This window comes from Pygocentrus nattereri, chromosome 26 (genome assembly GCF_015220715.1).
Source record: "Pygocentrus nattereri isolate fPygNat1 chromosome 26, fPygNat1.pri, whole genome shotgun sequence".
NCBI lineage: Eukaryota > Metazoa > Chordata > Actinopteri > Characiformes > Serrasalmidae > Pygocentrus > Pygocentrus nattereri.
Window position 1 is genome coordinate 8,661,258 of NC_051236.1, and position 21,477 is coordinate 8,682,734.

General features: G+C 42.3%; 1 protein-coding gene across 2 annotated transcripts; it reads left to right on the top strand.

Moving 5' to 3' along the window:
- Window positions 1–1,515: 1,515 nt before the first annotated feature.
- LOC119262502 (adenosine receptor A1-like) lies at window positions 1,516–20,569 on the top strand. 2 transcript variants are annotated; one of them, XR_005129696.1, is made up of 2 exons: window positions 1,516–1,557; window positions 19,229–19,314. XR_005129696.1 is itself a non-coding variant. In XM_037534799.1 (2 exons), exons 1-2 carry the CDS (start codon window positions 13,403–13,405, stop codon window positions 19,812–19,814), a joined length of 918 nt encoding a protein of 305 aa, XP_037390696.1. In that variant the 3' UTR covers window positions 19,815–20,569. The 2 variants fall into 2 exon arrangements, 1 of the variants encoding a protein (XP_037390696.1); XM_037534799.1 differs by lacking the exon at window positions 1,516–1,557 and adding an exon at window positions 13,403–13,734 and having other exon boundaries at window positions 19,229–20,569.
- Window positions 20,570–21,477: the final 908 nt, after the last annotated feature.

Sequence of the window (21,477 nt, forward strand, 5' to 3'; positions counted from 1 at the left end):
CCTCAACAAAAATCAAAGCTAGACGTTTGTATCACCTCAAAAAGACTCCAAATTTTAGAGAGTTTATGACTTTACACGGTCAAGAGAAACTCAGTCACATGTATATCTACAGCAGGCTAGATTATTGTAAGGGCCTCTTTACTGGCCTCATTCAAAAATCTATTGGACATTAGAATCCCATGAGAAGTAAAATTAAATTATGGTTCAGTTTGCTGGACAAGCAGGTACTTTTTTGTTTTTTTTTTGGCATAGTTTGAAACTCCAGCCACCCATTACACTGTAATAATTTCATGATGAACAGACCGAACAGATATGGTCAAAAAATACAGTGGAAAAATATAGTTACCTTAACTTCCATTAATAGTCAAGAAGGTTGACCAGAGTGACTCAGCTCAGTGCACTGGGTTGAACAGTTACGTTAGGACTTCAGTTTACAGTTCATCCAGTGGGAGGAATCTAATGTTGAACATGATGAAAACGTAGAAAGGAAGGTGGTCACTTTGTGTGAGGGCATTCATTTTATCAAATAGTTTTAAAGGATATAACAAGTTACCAGTCATGGAGGGTCCCTTTTACCAGTCCAGGATACCCTCCCCCCAACATCTTGAATCACTAGTTTGGTCAGTGCCTAAAACCAGAATTAAAACAAGGTGAGGCAGCCTTCAGCAACTATAGGCTGCAAGCAGTTGGATTCAATCTGTTACTCTGGATTCAATCTGTCACTCTGAAACTATTTTTATTAGTGGCCACCACATTGCAGTCACTTTGCAACTACTTTTATTAGCAGCTGCGTCAGGTCGCTGTCGCTTTTATTAGCGGTTGACACGTCGCTGTCGCTTTTATTAACGGTCGTCACGTCGCTGCCGCTTTTATTAGCGGTCGTCACGTCGCTGCCGCTTTTATTAGCGGTCGTCACGCCGCTGCCGCCTTAATTAGCAGCCATCACCTTGGCTGTATGTCATGGGGAGTCTTTTTATAGGCTCACCAGGGGAGGAACCAGGCTCAGCAGGGGAGGACCCAACCTCCTCTGGTCAAGCAACCTACAAGTGATTATCTATGTAATAGATAGACTATATCTAGTCTATGAAAACATCAGTGTAGGGTGGGCAGCTAGTCCAAGGTAGGTGGCGGTAGCTGGGGAGTGGGCAGCTGGTCTGAAGTGGGTAGCAGGAGGGCTCGACAGTCAGTCGTCCTTCAGTGTCCGGCCGGACATGTGGGCGGTCGTATATTCGGAAAAAAAGCAGGGAGAGGGAATTAGTTTTATTCTGTCTGTTTGTACGTAAAACAGGGAATGTGAACATTTTCAGAGTGTGGCTAACGACTCCAGCAGATCTTAACTAAAAGGCGAGAACCAGAAGGACACACAGACACGAGAGCACTCTGAAACAGTTTGGCATCCCTCCGCTCCACCGTCCACAAACCTGAGTGACCACGTGCGAGCAGCAGGACGACAGCACCAGCGTCTCAGTTTACTATAATTCCCTGTGTCCATGGACCCCTGGATCTGCTGCCTTTATCTAAGGGGGAACATTAACTACCAAAAGCTAAACTGAACAAGTGAGTTTTCAGCCTAGTCTTAAAGATTGAGACTGTGTCTGAGTCCCGAACTTTCTTTGATAGATCATTCCAGAGTTTGGGGGCTTTATAAGAAAAGGCTCTTCCCCCAGCTGCAGCCTTATGAATTATGAATTCTAGGAACTATTTATAAGCCAGCACTCTGTGATCTGAGTAGTCGTGATGGCTCGTAATAGGAAATAAGGTCTTGCAGGTACTCAGGAGCGAGGCCATGTAGGGCTTTATATGTCAATACAAATTAAGAGGTTAACAGAAACCAAATGACACCACTGTGTTAAGCCAGCTCCATATAATGCTGCTGCCCTCAAAGATTACAACAATGTACTTTACACTATTACACTATAACAATTTGATTTGACTTTTTGAAAGAAATCATTGTTAAAACAAATGTGCTTATCAGTGAGAAGAACAAATGCTGAAACTTACCTGAGACACAGCTGAGTTTCCACAGACTCCTCACAGACTCATCTTGCTGCCCACAAACAGTTGAGAACAGGACGCTGGAGAGGGTGCATGCACCATAATCATTTAGGTTGTATGCATGAATTGTTATAGTTGTAAATTTCACAGTTGTATTCTTACAAACCACACACAGCTTTATGTTGTGTGATTTATTCTGTACAAGTTTTTTTGACAGTAATCTTACTCCATATAAACCCACCCTCCTCTGTCACAATTACTCCAAGCCATGCAACTACACTAATAAAATCAACAACAACAGTAATCGCAGCAGGAAGGTTTACAAGACAGTAGTGCGTCCTGCTATGATGTATGGTTTGGAGACTGTGGCTCTGTCTAAAAGACAGGAGGCTGAGCTGGAAGTGGCGGAGATGAAGATGATGAGATTTTCGTTGGGAGTGACAAGGATGGACAAGATTAGAAATGAGCAAATCAGAGCGATAACCTTTTAAGCCAGAAGCCATCTTGCATGTCTACACCTCCTAAGCTACTCAGAGCAGTGTGGCCTGGGGGGAGAACACCACAAAAATTATTATTTAGCAGATGTCTTTAATAGACTGAGGCATGTTTCGTAATGCTGGTGTGGTTTTGCATTGTGTAACAAATTAACGTAGAATACATGACATGCAAGTTTTTATTCAAGCTCGCAAGGAGGTCTAGCCCCAGCCAGCTTCTTCATACTCTGCCATCACCATCTGTACTGGTTGGTCTCTTTCTCGTCCAATGGGTAGCAGTGCTGTGTGGGTCTTCTTGGCTCTTGAGATGATCATTGCTGTAGCTTGTTGTCTGGGCAATGCGCTGGTGATCTGGGCAGTATGGACATGTGGAGCCCTCAGGCAGCCCACCTTCTGCTTCATTGTGTCCCTCGCTGTGGCTGATTTCCTTGTGGGATTGGTGGCCATCCCCATAACTGTGTTGGTGGACATTGGTATGACCACCTCCTTTTATGGCTGCCTTTTCATGTGCTGTGTCATCATAATGCTAGAGGTGGCTTCTGTCGTCTTACTCCTGGCCATCGCAGTGGACCGTTTTCTGCGTGTGCACATCCCTCTGACGTGAGTAGTTTTATATCCTTATATCTGAAGGAGATTTAACCATTCTGCAGATAAATAACTTCAGATTTCCGTTTCATACTGTGCTACACCTTAACAACTCCTTCGTCCATTGGCTCTCATGACAGGCTTGTACTGTTACATCTTCCTGACCACTCGAAGGCTGTTAAGAGCAAATATAGGTGTGGCTGCTGTGTCCAACACATACTACCAAAGAGAACACAGACTGGCTGCTTCACTGGTTCTGGTCTTGGTTCTGTTTGTTGTCTGTTGGCTCCCTCTGTTCCTCACGGTTACTGTAAGATTATATGGTCATAACATTGAGGTGTCCTCTGTTGGCATTGACATGGGTGTCCTCCTGTCTCATGCTAATCCAGTAGTTAACCCCATAGTTTATGCGTTTAAGATCCCCAAGATAAAAGAGGCGTGTAGGAATCTGTGGAGAAGAGTTTATCATGACAGAGAACAGCAGCAGATTGAACAGAACAACACACAGAATATTACAAACAAAAACACAAAAAGCAATGCAGAAAATTGGAACATTTTTTAAAATGCAATAAATACAAGAATCTGTGATTTGTTCATTATTTTGAACCTTTATTAAACTGAAAAAAGTACATAGAAATCAAGGTTTAATATTTTGGCTGATCAACTTAATCATATTTTGTAAATACAAACACATTTTAAATACAGACAGGGCAAATTAAGAAGCAGGGAGTGAAAACAGCTGCATTTCAGGTCGGTGGAGTGCCACCAGGGAAGATACTCTGTGTTTGGTGGGGTCTGTGCGTCCCTTCAGTCACTGAGTGTAAAATTTTAAATTGGGACAGGGCAAATTAATAGCAAAAAGTTTAAAGAATATTGAAGTTACACAGTCTTTAAACATTCCACAATTAGCAGGCTGGTAACAGCTGAGTGTATCATGACTGGGTATAGAAGTAGCATCCACGAAAGGCTCAGTCTCAGCAAGCAAAGACCAGTTGTAGCTCACCACTGTTGAAAATGTGTGGAATGTATGTCATGAATAATGAAGAGGAGAATCAGATGACGACCGCAGACGGTTTGCAGCGGAGTCCTGAATCAAGCAAGAATTGGCCAAAATTCTACTTGCAAAACTTATATTATTTCATTACATGTAAATTAATGACATTCTTCATGTTAGGACTGAAAAATTTAGGTAAAATATCCAATTGCAATATTCTGACTTTAACTGCCATTATATTTTATATAAATTGAGATCCAGGTCTGTTTATTTTATATTTGGCCAAGAAAACCAGCACATCGATTTGTGCACTCTGCATATGGGTATACTTGTTATTAGGTTGTTTTTTCATTTGTTAAGACAACCACTGTTCATAATATAGGATATAATAATCTTTCAAATTGTGATTTTGATATAAAAACAATGACTCTTTTCAATCCTGCTTCATACAGTGGAAGCGATGTGTGAGAATTTGTTAGGACCTAACTAGTCAGTTAGAATGTTGAGATGAAATGGTCAAAAGGGAGAAAACAAAATTAACTAATACATCAAAAGAGCTGCAATGAAGGTGAAATGGAATTTTGAAAGGTCTGATGATGAGATCTGCAGTAGCCCTGACCTCTCTGTAGTCTGTGAAGATCTTTGAACCCCTTGTCCTTGCAAACCTGAAGGCCATTACAAACTTTCTGCTGGATCCTCCGCAGTTCGTATACAGAGCTAACAGGTCTGTTGATGTGGTCAACATGGCCCTGCACTTCATGCTACAGCATCTCAACAGTCCTGGAACCTACATTAGAGTTCTGTTTGTGGACTTCAGCTCAGTTTTCAACACCACAGCACCAGAGCTGCTGCAGATCAAACTGTCTGTGCCAGATCCCATCTGTTAGTGGTCACGACCTTCCTGACAGACAGCAGGTGTGGATTGGAAAGCACACATCAGACCCCCGGACCCTCAATTCTGGATTTCCACAGGGCTGTGTGCTCTCATCCCTTTTCTTTAGGGTGTAATGTAATTTTGAAAGGTCTGTGAGAGATCTGCACTGACCGTAATTAAGGCTACAGCAGTAAATGTCTGTCAGTCTTGATCTGCTCTGCATTAACATTATTGACCTGTGGGAGAATTGCTTTTATAGCCATTGTAATTTTCAGACACGTCTGAGTCCAGAGTGGCCCCTGCTGTACAGACACACAGTCTAGGTCATTTATGTGCTGTCCTCTACCAAAATAAGTTTCTGGACTATTAGAAAAAAATGTTCTGCTAACTTTAACAAAAACCTCATATTACAACTGAGCCTCTTTTTCAGGGTAACAAAGACCTTCATTCAAGCGTGACTTTTAATCCTCAACACCTTTCATGTGTAATGAGTTGTGTTTAGTGTTTATGATCCATTCAGGGTTGAGTGGTTTTATACTGAGTAACAAGATCATGAATTTTGTGTCACTTCATATGAACTCATCCCTTCCCGTTCATTTTATGAATAAAATCACATACCTGTCTGTATACTTGAACAATTTAATGCGTTTGCCTTGAAAGGGCTCCACTTCCCCCTTGTCAATGAAACTGCTGTCCAATACCGGATACTGCTACCCACTGCATCTGGGCTTCCACAGCACGTACCGGATTCACTGTGCACAAAACAGCTCACTTTTCCAGCTCCAATTAGTATAGCAGCATCTACTCCAACCAACCCGAATGAAGTATTAACAGCTGTGCTGAAGTTTTAAGAGCTCCTCACGCTGCCCGCACGTGTCCCTGGCAGTGAACCAAACGATATCTGGGCTAAATCTCACGAGACTTTAAAGCCCAGCATCTCGCTCGCAACGAGCCAAACGAGAATTTACTCAGCTCCCACGAGACTTCAAACAAAGCCTGCAGGCACAAAGCATTCACAGTGCACCGCCCCCCTCTGCTGGTCAGGTGTGGGAGTGCCCCAATCTATAGCCTACTATCCCTAGTACAGGCTACATCCACCACCCCTTTAACCGAACACCGTCCCGGTGTCATTTTATTGCTGCCATGGCCTAAAATAATCCCCAACAGACAATGATGCTACTGGGCGAGCTGCAGCCCCACTCACTCCACCCTGTGGTCTCCCAGGCGGGCGAGGAACGTTATAAGGATTGGAACGTTGGCCCGCTGTCTTCCTGGTAGTCCGCCTCACCTGACGAGCTGGTGTATTGCCGCTGGTCACGACTACCCTAGGAGATTGTGGCAGGTCAGACTCACCACTAGATCTCAACCACTGTCCAGCAAGGGGATGACCCTCCTCACTACTAATACTACTACTCCTTGAAGGATACGCTTGAAATGGACTTTCGTCTTCACTTATGGGGCTACTACTCCTCAGAGGAGAAATTTGAAGCTGACCTCCATTTTCTTGTTCAGCTGGACAACTGACTAGAGGATGTCCAGGTACCACTTTCAGTTCTGAACGGTGCAAATTCTTCTCTGGGCCAGGATTCTCTATAGGACGGACTGAATACACCCTTCCTTCTCCATCAAGGCACTGAGTGATACAGTATTTTGTGCTGGCCCATACATCCTGAATCTTATTGCGACCTTGCAAATGATTCTTTCTGTAGACTACCGTTCCAACCGGTAAAATATCGCACCCACCAAGTTCATTCTGCCGTGCACGCTGAGCTGCAGCATTCTCCAGTTGTTTCTTGGCATGAACAAAGACAGTGCGAAGGTGTTCCTGGTGGTGTTCAACCCATTCTTCTACCGTGCCCTCAACGAGGTCTTCTCCTACTCCTAAAAGAGAGTCTACTGGTAGCTGTGGCTCACGACCAAACATAAGTTCCTAAGGGGAGTGGGAAGTGGCCTGATGTACCGTGGTGTTGTATGCAAAAAGTAGTTGCGGTAGGTGCTTGGGCCATCGTTTCTTTTGCTCAGATGGAAGTGTACGCATCAAGTCATGCATTGTGCGATTAAATCGTTCACACTGTCCGTTTCCTTGTGGCCGATATGGGGTGGTGCGGCTCTTTTGAACACCATAGATTTTACACAGACTTTTCAGAAGATCACTTTCAAAGTTTCGTCCCTGGTCAGAATGTATACGCTGGGGAACACCATACACATAAAACCATTTCTCCACCAAGATTTGAGCAACCGTGCTGGCTCGTTGATCCGGTGTAGGGAAAGCCTGTGTAAACTTGGAAAAAACACATCTGTAACCACAAGCACATTTTCTCTCCCATCACTAGCCCGGTCCATCAAAGTGAATTCAATGGCTATAATCTCCAATGGTCTGGAAGCAGATAAACTGCCCATGAATGTTCGTATTTTGGGTTGCCCCATTTTTGCCACCACACAGCGAGAACACTCTTTGCACCACTGTTCGATCTTCTTCCACATGTGAGGCCAGAAACATCTCCGCCTTACCAAACTTGCTGTTCTTTCTGCTCCTTGATGACCATGGTTATCGTGAAGGGCAGTGAGAACTTCATTCTGTAGACACTCTGGTAGCACTAACTGCCAACATTCTTCCACTCCATCCAAACGGTACAACACACCATCACATTCTCTTAACTTACTCCATTGACGCACCAGTTCCAGGACTTCTTTAGATTCTTGTGTTCGCTCCACAGCAGTTGGAGGCTCATGTCTTTGCCAATGTTGCAGGAAGGGCCCGATGACTGGGTCAGCTGATTGTAGTCTTTGCAAGTCTGCCTTGGGACGAAGAGGGACAGCATCTACCGTGGATACCGTAACTTTTGTTGCACCGCCTTGCACTGGAATGCAAATCCCAGGAGCGGTTTCCTTGAAAGACGATGGTGTTAAACAAGCTGATAGCCGAGACAAAGCATCTGCATTTCGATTGGACAGTCCAGGCCGATACTTAATATCAAAATCGAACAAAGCCAATTGGGACACCCAGCGTTGCTCCACCGCCCTGAGTTTAGCTGTCTGCAGGTAACTTAAGGGGTTATTATCCGTGAAAACTGTGAATTTTGCACCTAATAGGTACTCTCGAAACTTTTCAGTGACAGCCCACTTCAGGGCAAGCAGTTCCAACTTCATGGAGCTATAATTAGACATGTTTTTCCTCACTCTCTCGCAATCCACGACTAGCATAAGCTATTGGTCTGCGTCCACCTTCTTGATCTTGTGATAACACCGCCCCAAGTCCCACATGGCTAGCATCAATCTCCAACACAAAGGGTTTTGAAAAGTCGGCATAACCCAAGACAGGCGCACACACTAGCTTTGATTTCAAGGACTTGAAAGCTTCTTCACAGGCCTCACTCCAATGGCCCTCCAGAGGCTTTGACTTGACTTTCCTTTCCCCCCCCTGCAGCACAGCCACGAGTCGATGAAGACTTCCACAAACCTACGATAGTAGGATGCAAAACCAAGGAAAGATCGGAGTTGTGTTACAGTCCGGGGACGCTCCCACTCAGACACTGCTTTGATTTTCTCTGGATCAGTTGCCACACCAGCTGATGAGATCACATGCCCCAAATATTTGACCTGAGACTGGAAAAATTGGCATTTTGCCAACTTAAGCTTCAGATTGTTTTGCTGTAACCGCTTGAGCACAGTTTCTAGGCGCTGGAGATGCAAGTCAAATGTGGAAGAAAATATTACGATGTCGTCCAAATACAAAAGCAAGGATTGAAAGCGTTCATCGCCGAATATACGCTCCATTAATCGCTGAAATGTACTTGGAGCATTGCAGAGGCCGAAAGGCATTCTATTGAACTCAAAAAGTCCAAATGGTGTGCAAAAAGCAGTCTCAGCTTTGTCATGTTCAGCCATAGGGACTTGATTATAGCCACTGGCTAAGTCCAAAGTTGAAAAGAACTGGGCACCCCCTAATGCATCTAATGACTCGTCGATGCGTGGGAGGGGATAAGCATCCTTCCGAGTCTTTGAGTTGAGTTGTCTGTAATCCACACAAAGCCTGATGGTACCATCCTTCTTTTGGACTACCACAACAGGTGAAGAGTAGGGACTGCAACTCGCCCGAATTACCTTACGGTCTAAGAGCTCTTGGATATGACCTTTAACTAAATCGTACTGGGAAGGGGGAAGGCGTCTATATCGCTGTTTAACTGGAGCGTCATCAAAAAGAGGAATCTCATGCTCAATAAGACTGGTACAACCCAACTCTCCCTCATTCTGACTAAAAACAGAACTATAACGTTGCAAAAAGCCTTTCCCCAGCTGCACTTGCTCAGGAGTAAGAGTAGACCACGAAACACCAGTCAAATCAAGAGAATTTTCAGCTATAGTCAAAGACTGAACTACGGCCACCTGTTCAGGGCACTGAAAAACTTCATCTACCTTGCCAGTTGATGTTGGCTGCAATTCCACAATGAACAGCTGTCCCAACGCAGCTCTAGGTGGAAGTCAAATGTCTCAATGTTCTACATTGACAACTGGGACTGCTACTGAACCTGAGTCAATAGAAAGAAGAGCACGAGACATAAGCAGACCATCTGGTAATGTATGTGCATGTGGCTCAAAAAGTGCAGATGACAAGACTGCTCCAAAGCTTGGATTACACACTGCTACGACCAACTTAACTGAACCAGCCGGAACTCGCGCTGCTGCTCGACCACGGACCGTCACCTGACCCAGACAGCCTGTAGGAGGCAAACACTCCAGGCGGTGACATTCAGTAAGTGCTTGTCTCCAAGGTTCAACTGCAGACTGAATAAAAGGACTCTGGAAGAGGGCAGACCCATGCTGAGAGAACAAGTCAGAATAACACTTGTTAATAACATTCATTCCCAACAGCCCTGGTACCTTGGCTTTCTGCTGTCGGAATGACAAGTCGCTGGAATCCCTCACGACCAACACTCCCATGCGTGGTAGCACTTTACCCAAAACTTGAATATCCAGTTCAAGATAGCCCAGGTAGGGAATATCTAAACCATTGGCAGCCATTGGCATAAGCTGCAACCACTGACAGGCTTGTAAAGCCCTACCACCCCTATCCTGGAAGTATTTACGGAAGGCCTCTTCAGTTATAGTAGTGACCATTGACCCAGTATCAAAAAGGCAAGACATGGCTACCCCACCCATATTAACCTCCACCAATGGACAGGTACCAACAAACTTATTAAAACAAACTGAACTACTCGTAGAGCCCTGAACATTCCCGTCCGATGCCTGGCTCTGAACACCAGCGGGAATTAGTTTTCCGAAAAAGTAGGAGTTCTAACTGTGGGCCTAATCTGTCTCTCAGGTGTCCCACCTACTGACACATTATGCCCTCTAGTGGATAGTGAATGTCTTACTCTGCTAGGACAGGACCTTACCATATGACCAGGCTGTTGGCAGTTCAAACAAATAGGCCGACCATCAGGATGGAAACGATAGGGCCGTACATTTGATGTTTGTCCTCTACCCACAGAAGTACTAGAGGAGTCTAAACATTTTAAAATAGCATCAAGCTGAGCTTGCTGCTTCTTAAAACACTCCTTTAATTCTAGCAACTCATTACTTTGATGTATTTGGGGACCATTATCCACTCTAGGACTATCCATAAATCTCACCTGCGAATCACAGGAATAAACCCTACTCCTTGGAGCCACCAGTCGTTCTCCATCTTCTACCTAGCGAATAGCCTCACCACGAATATCTAAAAGAGAAGCTTCAGGATTTCGACGTACAAAACGCTTCAACTCTCTACGAAGGAGACCATCTCGGACATGTTCTACAAATTGGTCTCGAACTAATGCATCAGAGTTTGGAAAACCTCGTACTAGGCACCCCTGGATTTTTAAGCTTATCATTTTCAGCCTGTAACTGTTGAATTTCCTCAGTTAGCTGTCTTAACTGTTCTGCCATATTACCCTCTGAAGTAGACATATTTAACAAAACAGACAAACAAAAAAAAAAAAGACAAATAAAACAAAAGAAGAAAACTCCCGCTTCTTGATAGTCCGATGCTGCAGTGCCAATACTCCCAAGATTAACCACTGTTCTTTCCTTCAACCTAAACGAGTGCCAACTCTCAAAATACTTGTAAAAATAAAATAAACAGTCATCAAACTCTCAATTCACCTTTAAAAATCCTGCCGACTACGCCAATTGTAAGCCGTGTGGCCGAGGCCCACAAAACACTTCCCTTAAATAGATTTACAAGGATTAAGGGCCCAAATGCAAACAAACACTCCAAAAACAAAATATACATAAATTAAATAAATCAAAAAACGAGTAAACAACAAAATTAAGCAAAACACCAAATGAATTATATAAATTTAAATAAACACTGCACTCCACAAAAAAAAAGGAACTTGTTTCTCAGCTTAGTTTATATTACTATGGTAGAAGTAAGCTACTGGTTTCCTCCCCTTAACTGGCCTCCCACAGTCAGAACTGTTAATAAAAAAAAGTGCGACACTAACTAAAACAAGAATGGTTGGCACTTGACTCATTTAAGGCGTAGTTCAGTTAAAAATCCATCTCTAATAAATCTATTTTCTATTAAGACTTAATGGTAAGGAAAGAACAGTGATTAATTTTTTTTCCACATGCCAGGGATACCACTCCTAAAACAGAAGACACACTATTAGTGCTATACAATTTTGCTGAAAGCCCTGAACCCATTGAATAAAATCACATTCCTGTCTGTATACTTGAACAATTTAATGCGTTTGCCTTGAAAGGGCTCCACATCCCCCTTATCAATGAAACTGCTGTCCAATACCGGATACTGCTACCCACTGCATCTGGGCTTCCACAGCACGTACCGCATTCACTGTGCACAAAACAGCTCACTTTTCCAGCTCCAATTAGTATAGCAGCATCTACTCCAACCAACCCGAATGAAGTATTAACAGCTGTGCTGAAGTTTTAAGAGCTCCTCACGCTGCCCGCACGTGTCCCTGGCAGTGAACCAAACGATATCTGGGCTAAATCTCACGAGACTTTAAAGCCCAGCATCTCGCTCGCAGCGAGCCAAACGAGAATTTACTCAGCTCCCACGAGACTTCAAACAAAGCCTGCAGGCACAAAGCATTCACAGTGCACCGCCCCCCTCTGCTGGTCAGGTGTGGGAGTGCCCCAATGCACATATCCCTAGTACAGGCTACACCATCTTTTCCTGTGTGTAACTAAAATTATTCATACACCAGCAAGATGACATCATCTGGTAAGCAACAAATCAGACACACAGTCTACGTCATTTACATGCTGTCCTCTACCAAAATAAGTTTCTGGACTACTAAAATATGTTCTGCTAACTTTAACAAAAAACCTCATATTACAACTGAGCCTCTTTTTCAGGGTAACAAAGACGCTTTCCTCCGAGCGTGTTCAGCTGTCCAATGACATTTCATGAGCGGCAGTTAGAAGAGAAGTGGTGGCTGGTTTCCCAGGTCTCAGAGGAAGCCTGTGCTGCCTTCACCCTCCTAGCTTTGGTAGTATCGTGTGATTGGGGGAGTCCTAAGTAACAGGTGGAATTGGAAATTACTAAATTGGGGAGAAAATCGGGTTCAAAAAAAAGTGCTTGGATTAGAGCTGTAGGAATTTGTAAAGTCTTCATGAATTTCCACATCGAGGTCTTCACATGATTTTTTTCCCCAAGAAAATCCATGATATAATGTTGGTATAGAATGACCCTTATACCAAACTCTGTTCCAAAAAAAGTCAGGAGTGTGTTTACTGCTGTGTTACATCACTTTTCTTTTTAATGAGGCTCAATAAAAGTTTGACGACTGAAGACACAAAGCGATCCAGTTTTGAAAGTGGAATTCTTGACCATTCTTCCTTTACTTAAGGCTTCGTTACTGTATTTTCGCTTCATAATGTGAGATACGTTTTCAATGGGAGACAAATCAGAATGTATTATTCAACATAGAGAGTGAAATGCCTAAAATCCTTGCAGTCGCTCATTGACCAACATTGTTTTTAAAATATTGGATTATTTGTTGAGGCATTTTTTGGCGAAGCAGTGAGTCTCAACTCCGCTAGACCTAGATGCTCTTTTTAAGCATGATTGTATTACCTGCTTAAAACCTTTTTTTGAACAATTCTCAATATTCCTAGTCCTAGTTATTTCATTCAAATATTTATGAGTTAAACAAAAACAGTCCGTTTTCTTGTTACCACATGAAGTCATTTTAGGTCACCAGATTTGTAAGAACATTACATTTTTAAATCTATAATCTAATGAAAAACTGAGGCCTTTTCTGATGGCCAGTCACATTCTCAAGCTCTCATTCTCTCATCGAGCTTTGGCCTTTTCACACAATCAGACCACTTCCTCTAGACTATCACTGTATCTGTTCTGTTGTCTGTCATTGCAAGCATCACAGAGTTCACAGAGACGTCTAGTCACAGCCAGCTTCTTACACTCCATCATCACCATCTCTTCCAATGGGTAGCAGTGCTGTTTGGGTCTTCTGGCCTTTTGAGGTGATCATTGCTGTAATATGTTGTCTGGGCAATGCGCTGGTGATTTGGGCAGTGTGGAAATGTGGTGCTCTCAGGCAGCCCACCTTCTGCTTCATTGTGTCCCTCGCTGTGGCCGATTTCCTGGTGGGATCTGTTGCCATCCCCATATCAGTGCTGGTGGACATCCGTATGAAGATTCGCTTTTATGGCTGCCTTTTCATGTGCAGCGTTGTCATGATGCTACAGTTGGCTTCTGGTTCTTCACTTCTGGCCATTGCAGTGGACCGTTTCCTCCGTGTGCGCATCCCTGTGACGTGAGTTGTCCTATCTAAAAGACCCATAGCTACACTGCAGATAATTCAGACTTCAGACTTTGTTTTAGCACCATGCTGTACCGTGAAGATCAATTAAAACACACAACCAAAGAACAAACATAGCATATATTTAAACATAATTAATATAAAAAAAGTAAATTAAATAAACTAACATAGCATTTTTTTTCCTTTAAGCATGGCATATTTGAAATGTTTAAGCAACAAAATAATGCTATAAATGTAATGTTGTAATATATATATATATATATATATATATATTTATTTATTTATTTATTTATAATTTTAATTCAATTTCAATAATATTAGAGTAAATAAACATTTTTCATTCAAACATGCACAAACAATTCAGGCAGGTTTGTTTCATTGCTGAGACAAAACACAGATAAATAAAGTGTTTAAAAAAAGACAATGTATAAATATCAGGACATATACATACTGAGGTTAGACAGTTAGAGTTTGATAGAGCTACTGAAAATACGGATCAATTATATATATCAGAACGGAAAAAGATGTACCGATATGTCTCAGAAAAAGGCTCTGTGTGCGCAGTAAGTATTTTTGTTTGCTAACAAAAACAGTAATATTACAAAAAAGTGGTATTAAGTAGTATTTATTTTGTGTATGCCAGTGTGTTTTTCAATTCATAAAAAAGCAGGAAACATACAATACTTAGGTTTAGAAACCTCAAGAAAGGTGCTGTACCAGTACTGCTGGTATCAGCTCTGAACCTCTACTTGAATTATTTATTATTTTATTATTTATTTGTTACTTTTTTGCTATTTTCCTGGATTTATGTTTGTGTGTAACAAATATAATCAAGTTTAATACACACACACACACACACACACACACACACACACACATATATATATATATATATATATATATATAGAGCATGTGTCACAAATGGCTCCTCCCACTTCTCCATGTGATTTTCTGTTTTGGTCTAGTCCACTTTCTTTGTTTTTTGATTCCCAGTCCAGCCCCCTCATTTTGTGACTACACCCCTGATTGTTTCCACCTGTTTTCTGCCTGTTCCTCGTCATCCCTGTGATCCCTGTGTTCGCTGGTCTTTGTATGTTCTGAATGTTTGTGTGTTTTATGTACTGATTGGAGTGTTTTTGTTCTTCGTGCCACCATTGGTTTTTGCCTGTGTTCTTTTGTCATGTCTGACCCTCGTTATCTCCATGTTGGCTATATGAACCTGGACCCTGGATTTTCCCTCAATAAAACTCAACAATAAAACTTCTCAGCACGTGCGTCCGCCTCATTGCTCCATGTCACAGAAAGACCAGCCACCAAAAGACACAGCAAGAAAGCGAGATTCTGGTTTGTGTCTGTTCCGTTGGGACAAAACTCCAGTTGTTTCTACGCAGTCCAAGTCACCCATGTCCCCAGTCGCCACGCCTCCGGACCTGCTGGCAGTTGCTGCTGCAGGCTCACCTGCCTCTGTGGACATCACAGCCCCTTTGTTCTCACCCATCCCGCCCTTGCCTGTGTCTGCTGCTCCCTGTGGGCCTCCTGTTTTTCCTGTGTCTGTTCCCCACGGGCCTTCTTTTTCTCCTGTGTCTGCTCCCCATAGGCCTCCTGTTTTTCCTGTGTCTGCTCCCCGTGGGCCTCCTGTTTCTCCTGTGTCTGTTCCCCACCGGCCTTCTTTTTCTCCTGTGTCTGCTCCCCATAGGCCTCCTGTTCTGCCTTTGTCTGCTGTGTCCCCTGTTTTGCCTTTTCCTGTGTTTTTGCCCTCCTTGGTCCCTGGTCTTGTCTTGTTCCCTTCTGTTGTGTCTGTGCCATTCCTGTTGTGGTTCCTGTTCCCCGGTCTTTTGCATGGTCTGTTTTACGTTCTATTCCTTGTCCCGTTGTGCCTTCTGTCATCCTTCTTTCGCCGTTGTTTTGTGTTCTGCCTCCTTGTCCTCCCTCCTGGCCTGTGTTTCATCCTTGTTCTGTTCATGTTTCATCTGTTCCTGTGTCTGGTGTTGCGTCTTCTGCTTCTTCTGTGTCTGTCTTCAGCTTCCATTCTGTTTTCTGTCTGTTCCTGTGTCTGCTTGTGTTTCTGTTCCTGTGTCTTGCCCTGTGTCCGTTTCTTCTCCTGTTTCTGTGCCTTCGGATCCTGTTGTCTCGTGTTCTGTGTCTGTTTCCATTCCTGTGCCTTCTTCTGTCCCCGTTTCTGCTCCCGCTTCTGTTCCTGTGCCTTCTAGTCCCGTTCCGTGTCCTGTGTCTACTCCTGTGCCTGTTCTGTCTTCTGTTCCTCCTGTCCTGTGTCCTGTCCCTGCTCTTTTCACCCCCCGCTCCTGTCCTTGTTTAGTTCGGTCTCTGTTTTTGGTCTCTTGTTTGGTTTTGTTTTTGTTTGATGCACTTCAGAGCGGGCACCTTGGTGGGGGAACTGTCATGATTTGGCTCCTCCCATTCCTGCATGTGCTTTTGATCTAGTCCACATGCTATCTTTGTTTTGATTCCTAGTCTAGCCCCCTTGTTTCGTCACTCCGCCCCTGATTGTTTCCACCCGTTTTCCACCTGTCCCTTGTCATTACTGTGATATTTAAGCCCTGTGTTTGCCCCTTGTATAGTCAATCGTTACAGACCTCCAAACTTCATGCGGCGTAGAGAGCTTCATGGAATCCATGGCTGAGCAGCTGCATCCAAGCCTTACATCACTAAACACAATGCAAAGCATTGAATGCAGTAGTGTAAAGAGCCACCACTAGACTCTAGAGCAGTGGAGACATGTTCTCTGGAGTGACCAATCATGCTTCTGCATCTGGCAATCCAGTGGATGAGTCTGGGTTTGGCGGTTGCCAGGAGAACAGAACTTGTCTGACTGCTTTGTGCCAAATGTAAAGTTTGGTGGAGGGGGGATTATGGTGTGGGGGTATTTTTCAGGAGTTGGGCTTGGCCCCTTAGTTCCAGTGAAAGGAACTCAATGCTTCAAAAGAGATTTTGGATAATTTCATGCTCCCATCTTTGTGGGAACAGTGTGGGGATGGCCCCTTCATGTTCCAACATGACTGTGCACCAGTGCACAAAGCAAGCTCCATAAAGACATGGATGAGCGAGTTTAGTGTGGAAGAGCATGAGAGGCCTGCACAGAGTCCTGACCTCAACCCGGTAGAACACCTTTGGGATGAATTAGAGCGGACACTGCGAGCCAGGCCTTCTTGTCCAACATCAGTGTCTAACCTCACAAATGCGCTCCCGGAAGAACGGTCAAAATTTCCTATAAACACATTCTTAGCCCTTGTGGAAAGCCTTCCCAAAAGAGCAGAAGCTGTTATAGCTGCAAAGGGCGGGCTGACATCATATTAAACATTATATATATATATATATATATATATATATATATATATAAAATCAGTATCTCGCTGTTATCGGAACAAACAGACATTTTTCCAAGTCATTTTGGGCTATTTCTTTTGGTCCATTCTTCATGAAAATTACACACAATGTAAAAAAAAGGCTACAGCAATTTTTTAATTATATTAAATACTGAAAGACATCAAAAATGTTTATACATATACATTGTCCACTCCTTGTCCATTTCCTTTTGTTCACTCTGCCACTTTAACTCCTTCTAACATCCTTCTAATCTTAATATCAACCAGTTGCAGCTGTGTCCTCTCAACAGAAGCTTCACAGAGAAGTCACTGACGTGCTCTTCTATAAGGTGTCAGCTTTGTCATTTCCTCTCATCACAGATATTTTGGGACTCCATTTAATATAGAACAGGAACAGACAACACTGCAGACAGACAATGAGTACAGATAAACTATGCAAACATTAAGCACAGGACAGTAGAGATTAACCCTCGAACAAAGGGGTGAAAGAAAATCTGTTGGTCTGCAGCAGCACTAATAGTTGTGTGTGATTTATTGTCAGTGCACTGATAATTAATAATAGGCTTTTAGTAGCAAAACAACAAGAATTTATAGAATTTATAGAATATTTAAAGTGACTGTGTTTCACATTAAAGTAAACTGACTGTGTGCAGAAGGTAAAGGATGGTAGGTTTGCAGAAGGTAGAGGATGGGTGGCCACAGGCCGGGCCTCTTCAGTCTCCTTATGAAGTAGAGGTGCTGTTGTACGTTCTTCTCTAAGGAAGATCTATTTGTGGACCAGGAGAGACGGTCAATGATGTCTGGTCCCACATTCACGAACACAACTACCTACACATTAGTTGCCTCACACATTTTTCTCATGTGTATCTAAAGTGGATGTTTTTAAAGAGGTTAGATAGAAGATAATCAATTACACTTGCATAAGTCAAAGGAAAATTAGTGCAAAAAACATGCGTTTTCAAAAGGAGTTCAAAAAAGTATTTAAAAAAACACAGAGAAAAATGGGACTTCCTTACATCTGTGTAAGACCTGATAGATGAATGAAACTGCCCCTTTAGAAAAACGGTACTTAAAGCTTTCATCTTTCAGCTTTCATCAGCTCCACTTGCTTCAGATCTGAAAAAAAAAATCCTTCAACTGTAAGAAGACAAATTAGTGCTTTGGGTCTGAAGGGGTGTGTAGTTGTAGAGAAGTCCTCTACTGAGAAAGGGAAACAGAAAAAATGAAGACAATTTGCACAAGAATACAAAACTGGACATCTGACATGCGGAGTAAGGTTTCATGGTGTCACAATTGGCCCCTCCCAGTCTATGTGTGTTTGTTTTGGTTTGGCCCATGTGTATTTGTTTTGGTTTTCTAGTCCTGCCTCCTTGTTTCATGACTCCACCCCTGATTGTCTCCACCTGTGTTTGCACCTGTCCCTCGTTACCCTTATGTGTTTAAGCCCTGTGTTTTCCCCTGTCTGGTGACTGGTCTTTGTTTGAATCTGTGTTTGATGTATTTTGGTTGTGTTGTAGTTGTAGTCTTTCTACTGTTCTGCTTCTTGGATTCTTGTGTCTGTCATGTCTGTCCCCCGATCAATCCGTGTTGGATCTCTGAACCTGGACTGTTACGACTATGACCCTGGATTTGCCCTTATTAAATCTTGCTTATCTCAGCACTTACCATGCCTTATTACGATCTGGCCAAGCATTAGGATCCGGTTCCCACGTGTGTGTATAAGGCATGACCACACATTATTTTTATTTATACAGGATGTTACCAGCGGGGCTCCGAACCTTTATGTGATTTTGCTTTTTTTGACACTAAAAAATGATGAACTTGTGCTTGTTCTGGATGTACATTTTAAATTATGAAGTGAAACAAATACAATACATTAGCTGCTCCTTTCAATCCTTTAAATCAAACTGGATCCAGAAAGGGCCGGTGTGGGTGCAGGTTTTCATTCCAACCAAGCAGAAGCCACACCTGATTCCACCTGGTTAATTAGTTGATCCTGGCTTTAAAAAGACTATCAGGTACAGCTTCTGCTTGGTTGGAATGAAAACCTGCACCCACACTGGCCCTTTCTGGATCCAGTTTGACACCCCTGCCTTAAATGTATTTAAAAAATCGAAACAAATAATTTTCTTCTTGTTTTCCAGGTATAAGTCTACAGTTACTCAAAAACGCTCTTGGATGGTGGTGGCGATCTGCTGGTTCACTGCTGCACTGTTGAGTTTTATCCCCATGTTCGGATGGCACAACTATAACACTTGGAATGGCACAACACAAGCAAACTCCACCAGTTTTGAGTGTAGATTCTTCACTGCTAGCAGCCGTTCATATGTTGTAAACTTTATATTCTTTGGCTTCTTCCTTCCTCCGTTGGTTGTCATGACAGGCTTGTACTGTTACATCTTCCTGACCACTAGAAGGCAGTTAAGACTAAATATAGGTGCAGCTACTGAGTCCCGCACATATTACCAAAAAGAGCAAAGGCTGGCTGCTTCACTGGTTCTGGTCTTGGGTCTATTTGTTGTCTGTTGGCTGCCTCTGTTCCTCATGCACACTATAAAATTATATGGTCCTAAAATCGAGGTGTCCTCTCTCTTCATTCACATAGGTGTCCTCCTGTCTCATGTTAATTCAGCAGTTAACCCCATAGTGTATGCATTTAAAATCCCAAAGATAAAAGAGGAGTTTAAGAAGCTGTACATGAGAGTTTACCATGACGGACAACAGCACTAGGGAGAGACAGCAGACCATAGGTCTAAATCATGTGTTAGAATCCAGTCCTGGTAGAACAATAAACCTCAATATTTCCACTGATTTTTCGAAACTTCTGCCTAGTTAGGGTGTAAACTTATTTGGAAAGTCTTGATTGTAGAGAAACTTACTGAGTCAGATTTGTTCACAGTGATGACAGAAACCAGACGACTATTTTAGTGTCTCTAAAAGCTCCCACAAGTTGTTATATAAATTGTTTATTAATATGCTGCCGGATGCATGAGACATTGTTCTGTGATAGTTTTCATAGTATTTTTTTCACATTTTCCTTCATTTAATTTCCTTCTTTCATCTTTATCTATATTCCAAACACATTGTAACCCCTGGTTCCCATCACCAGCACTTTAAAGAAATCCATACTGATTAGTTTCTTTATAGTGAGCCATTTTACATTAAATCAATCTGTTAGAGAACAACAAAGTGATGATCTCAACAAGGTTGGATAGTAGTTGAGTCAGTATGTATTGATTGAACTGTAGATTTAAAGTCGTTGTTCAAACGCAAACATCACAAAGCATGTTTTTTTATATGAATTTTAAACATTAAGTTAAATATGAATGAATTGTATCAAGTTGTATTGTTAATTAAAATGATTGTACCTGTAATCAGTGGTTCATAGCTGTTTGGTGGAGTCACTGAAGACCAGCTTCACATTTTCTATTGTCATAAACATTTGTTCAAATAAACATCCTGCTCATCTGTAGGTCTTGATGATTTGCATGTCTCTTTTTTAAGTTTGTGACCTGCGTTGGCCCCTATTAATGAATATTAATATTCATATATGAATATTAATAAAGAATATTAATACGATGAATTCGAAAGCATGGGTGCAGTTTCATTTAATATTTACATTCACTTAGATGTAAGTATTAAAATACAGTGAGACTTGACAGAAAACTTGCGACTGTTAAATGTAGAATTCATTATTATTACGCTCTTTACTGAGAAATCAGTACATCCCTTACAACTTGCACAAAATGTAGTAGCACAGATCCTGATCCTCCCAAGACAAACCATTCAGGTGCCCCCATTCAGGTGTGTACCTCATTGACTTAAGTGGCTCTTGGCTTGTGTGATGTATTTTGCTATGGATGCCAGTTAAGCACACAGCAGAGTTAATTGCAGTTCAATTCAGTTCAGAATACTTTATTAGTCCCCAAAAAAATTTGCAGCCTTCTCATCCATACACACAACTGTACATATATATACACACACATACATACTTTAAAAAAATGCATGTAGCAATATTCATATTTTGGCTTCTAAACTATCTTGTAATTCTTCAAATGCTGCAATGTTTGGAGGAAAATGACCAAGAAAACGATCATATTCTGCCATCTATCAGATGTGGCTGATTTCCTGGTGTTTAAACCTTCAGCACTGTCAAAACCATTTATTGTTTAATCCTAAAATAAAAAGTAACCAGAGATGCTAAAAATGTCTCATTCCAACATGATATAGTAAGTTACCAGAACAATAATCAGTCTTGCATTCTGTTAGCTTATTCATTTGCTGTTCAATCAAATTTTTATATGTAAATTTTTTTTAACTCGGCCATGTTTTTTCTTTTTTAATCATTTCATAATACATCCTGCTGCTGTCAGTACCCACATCGCCAGGAAAG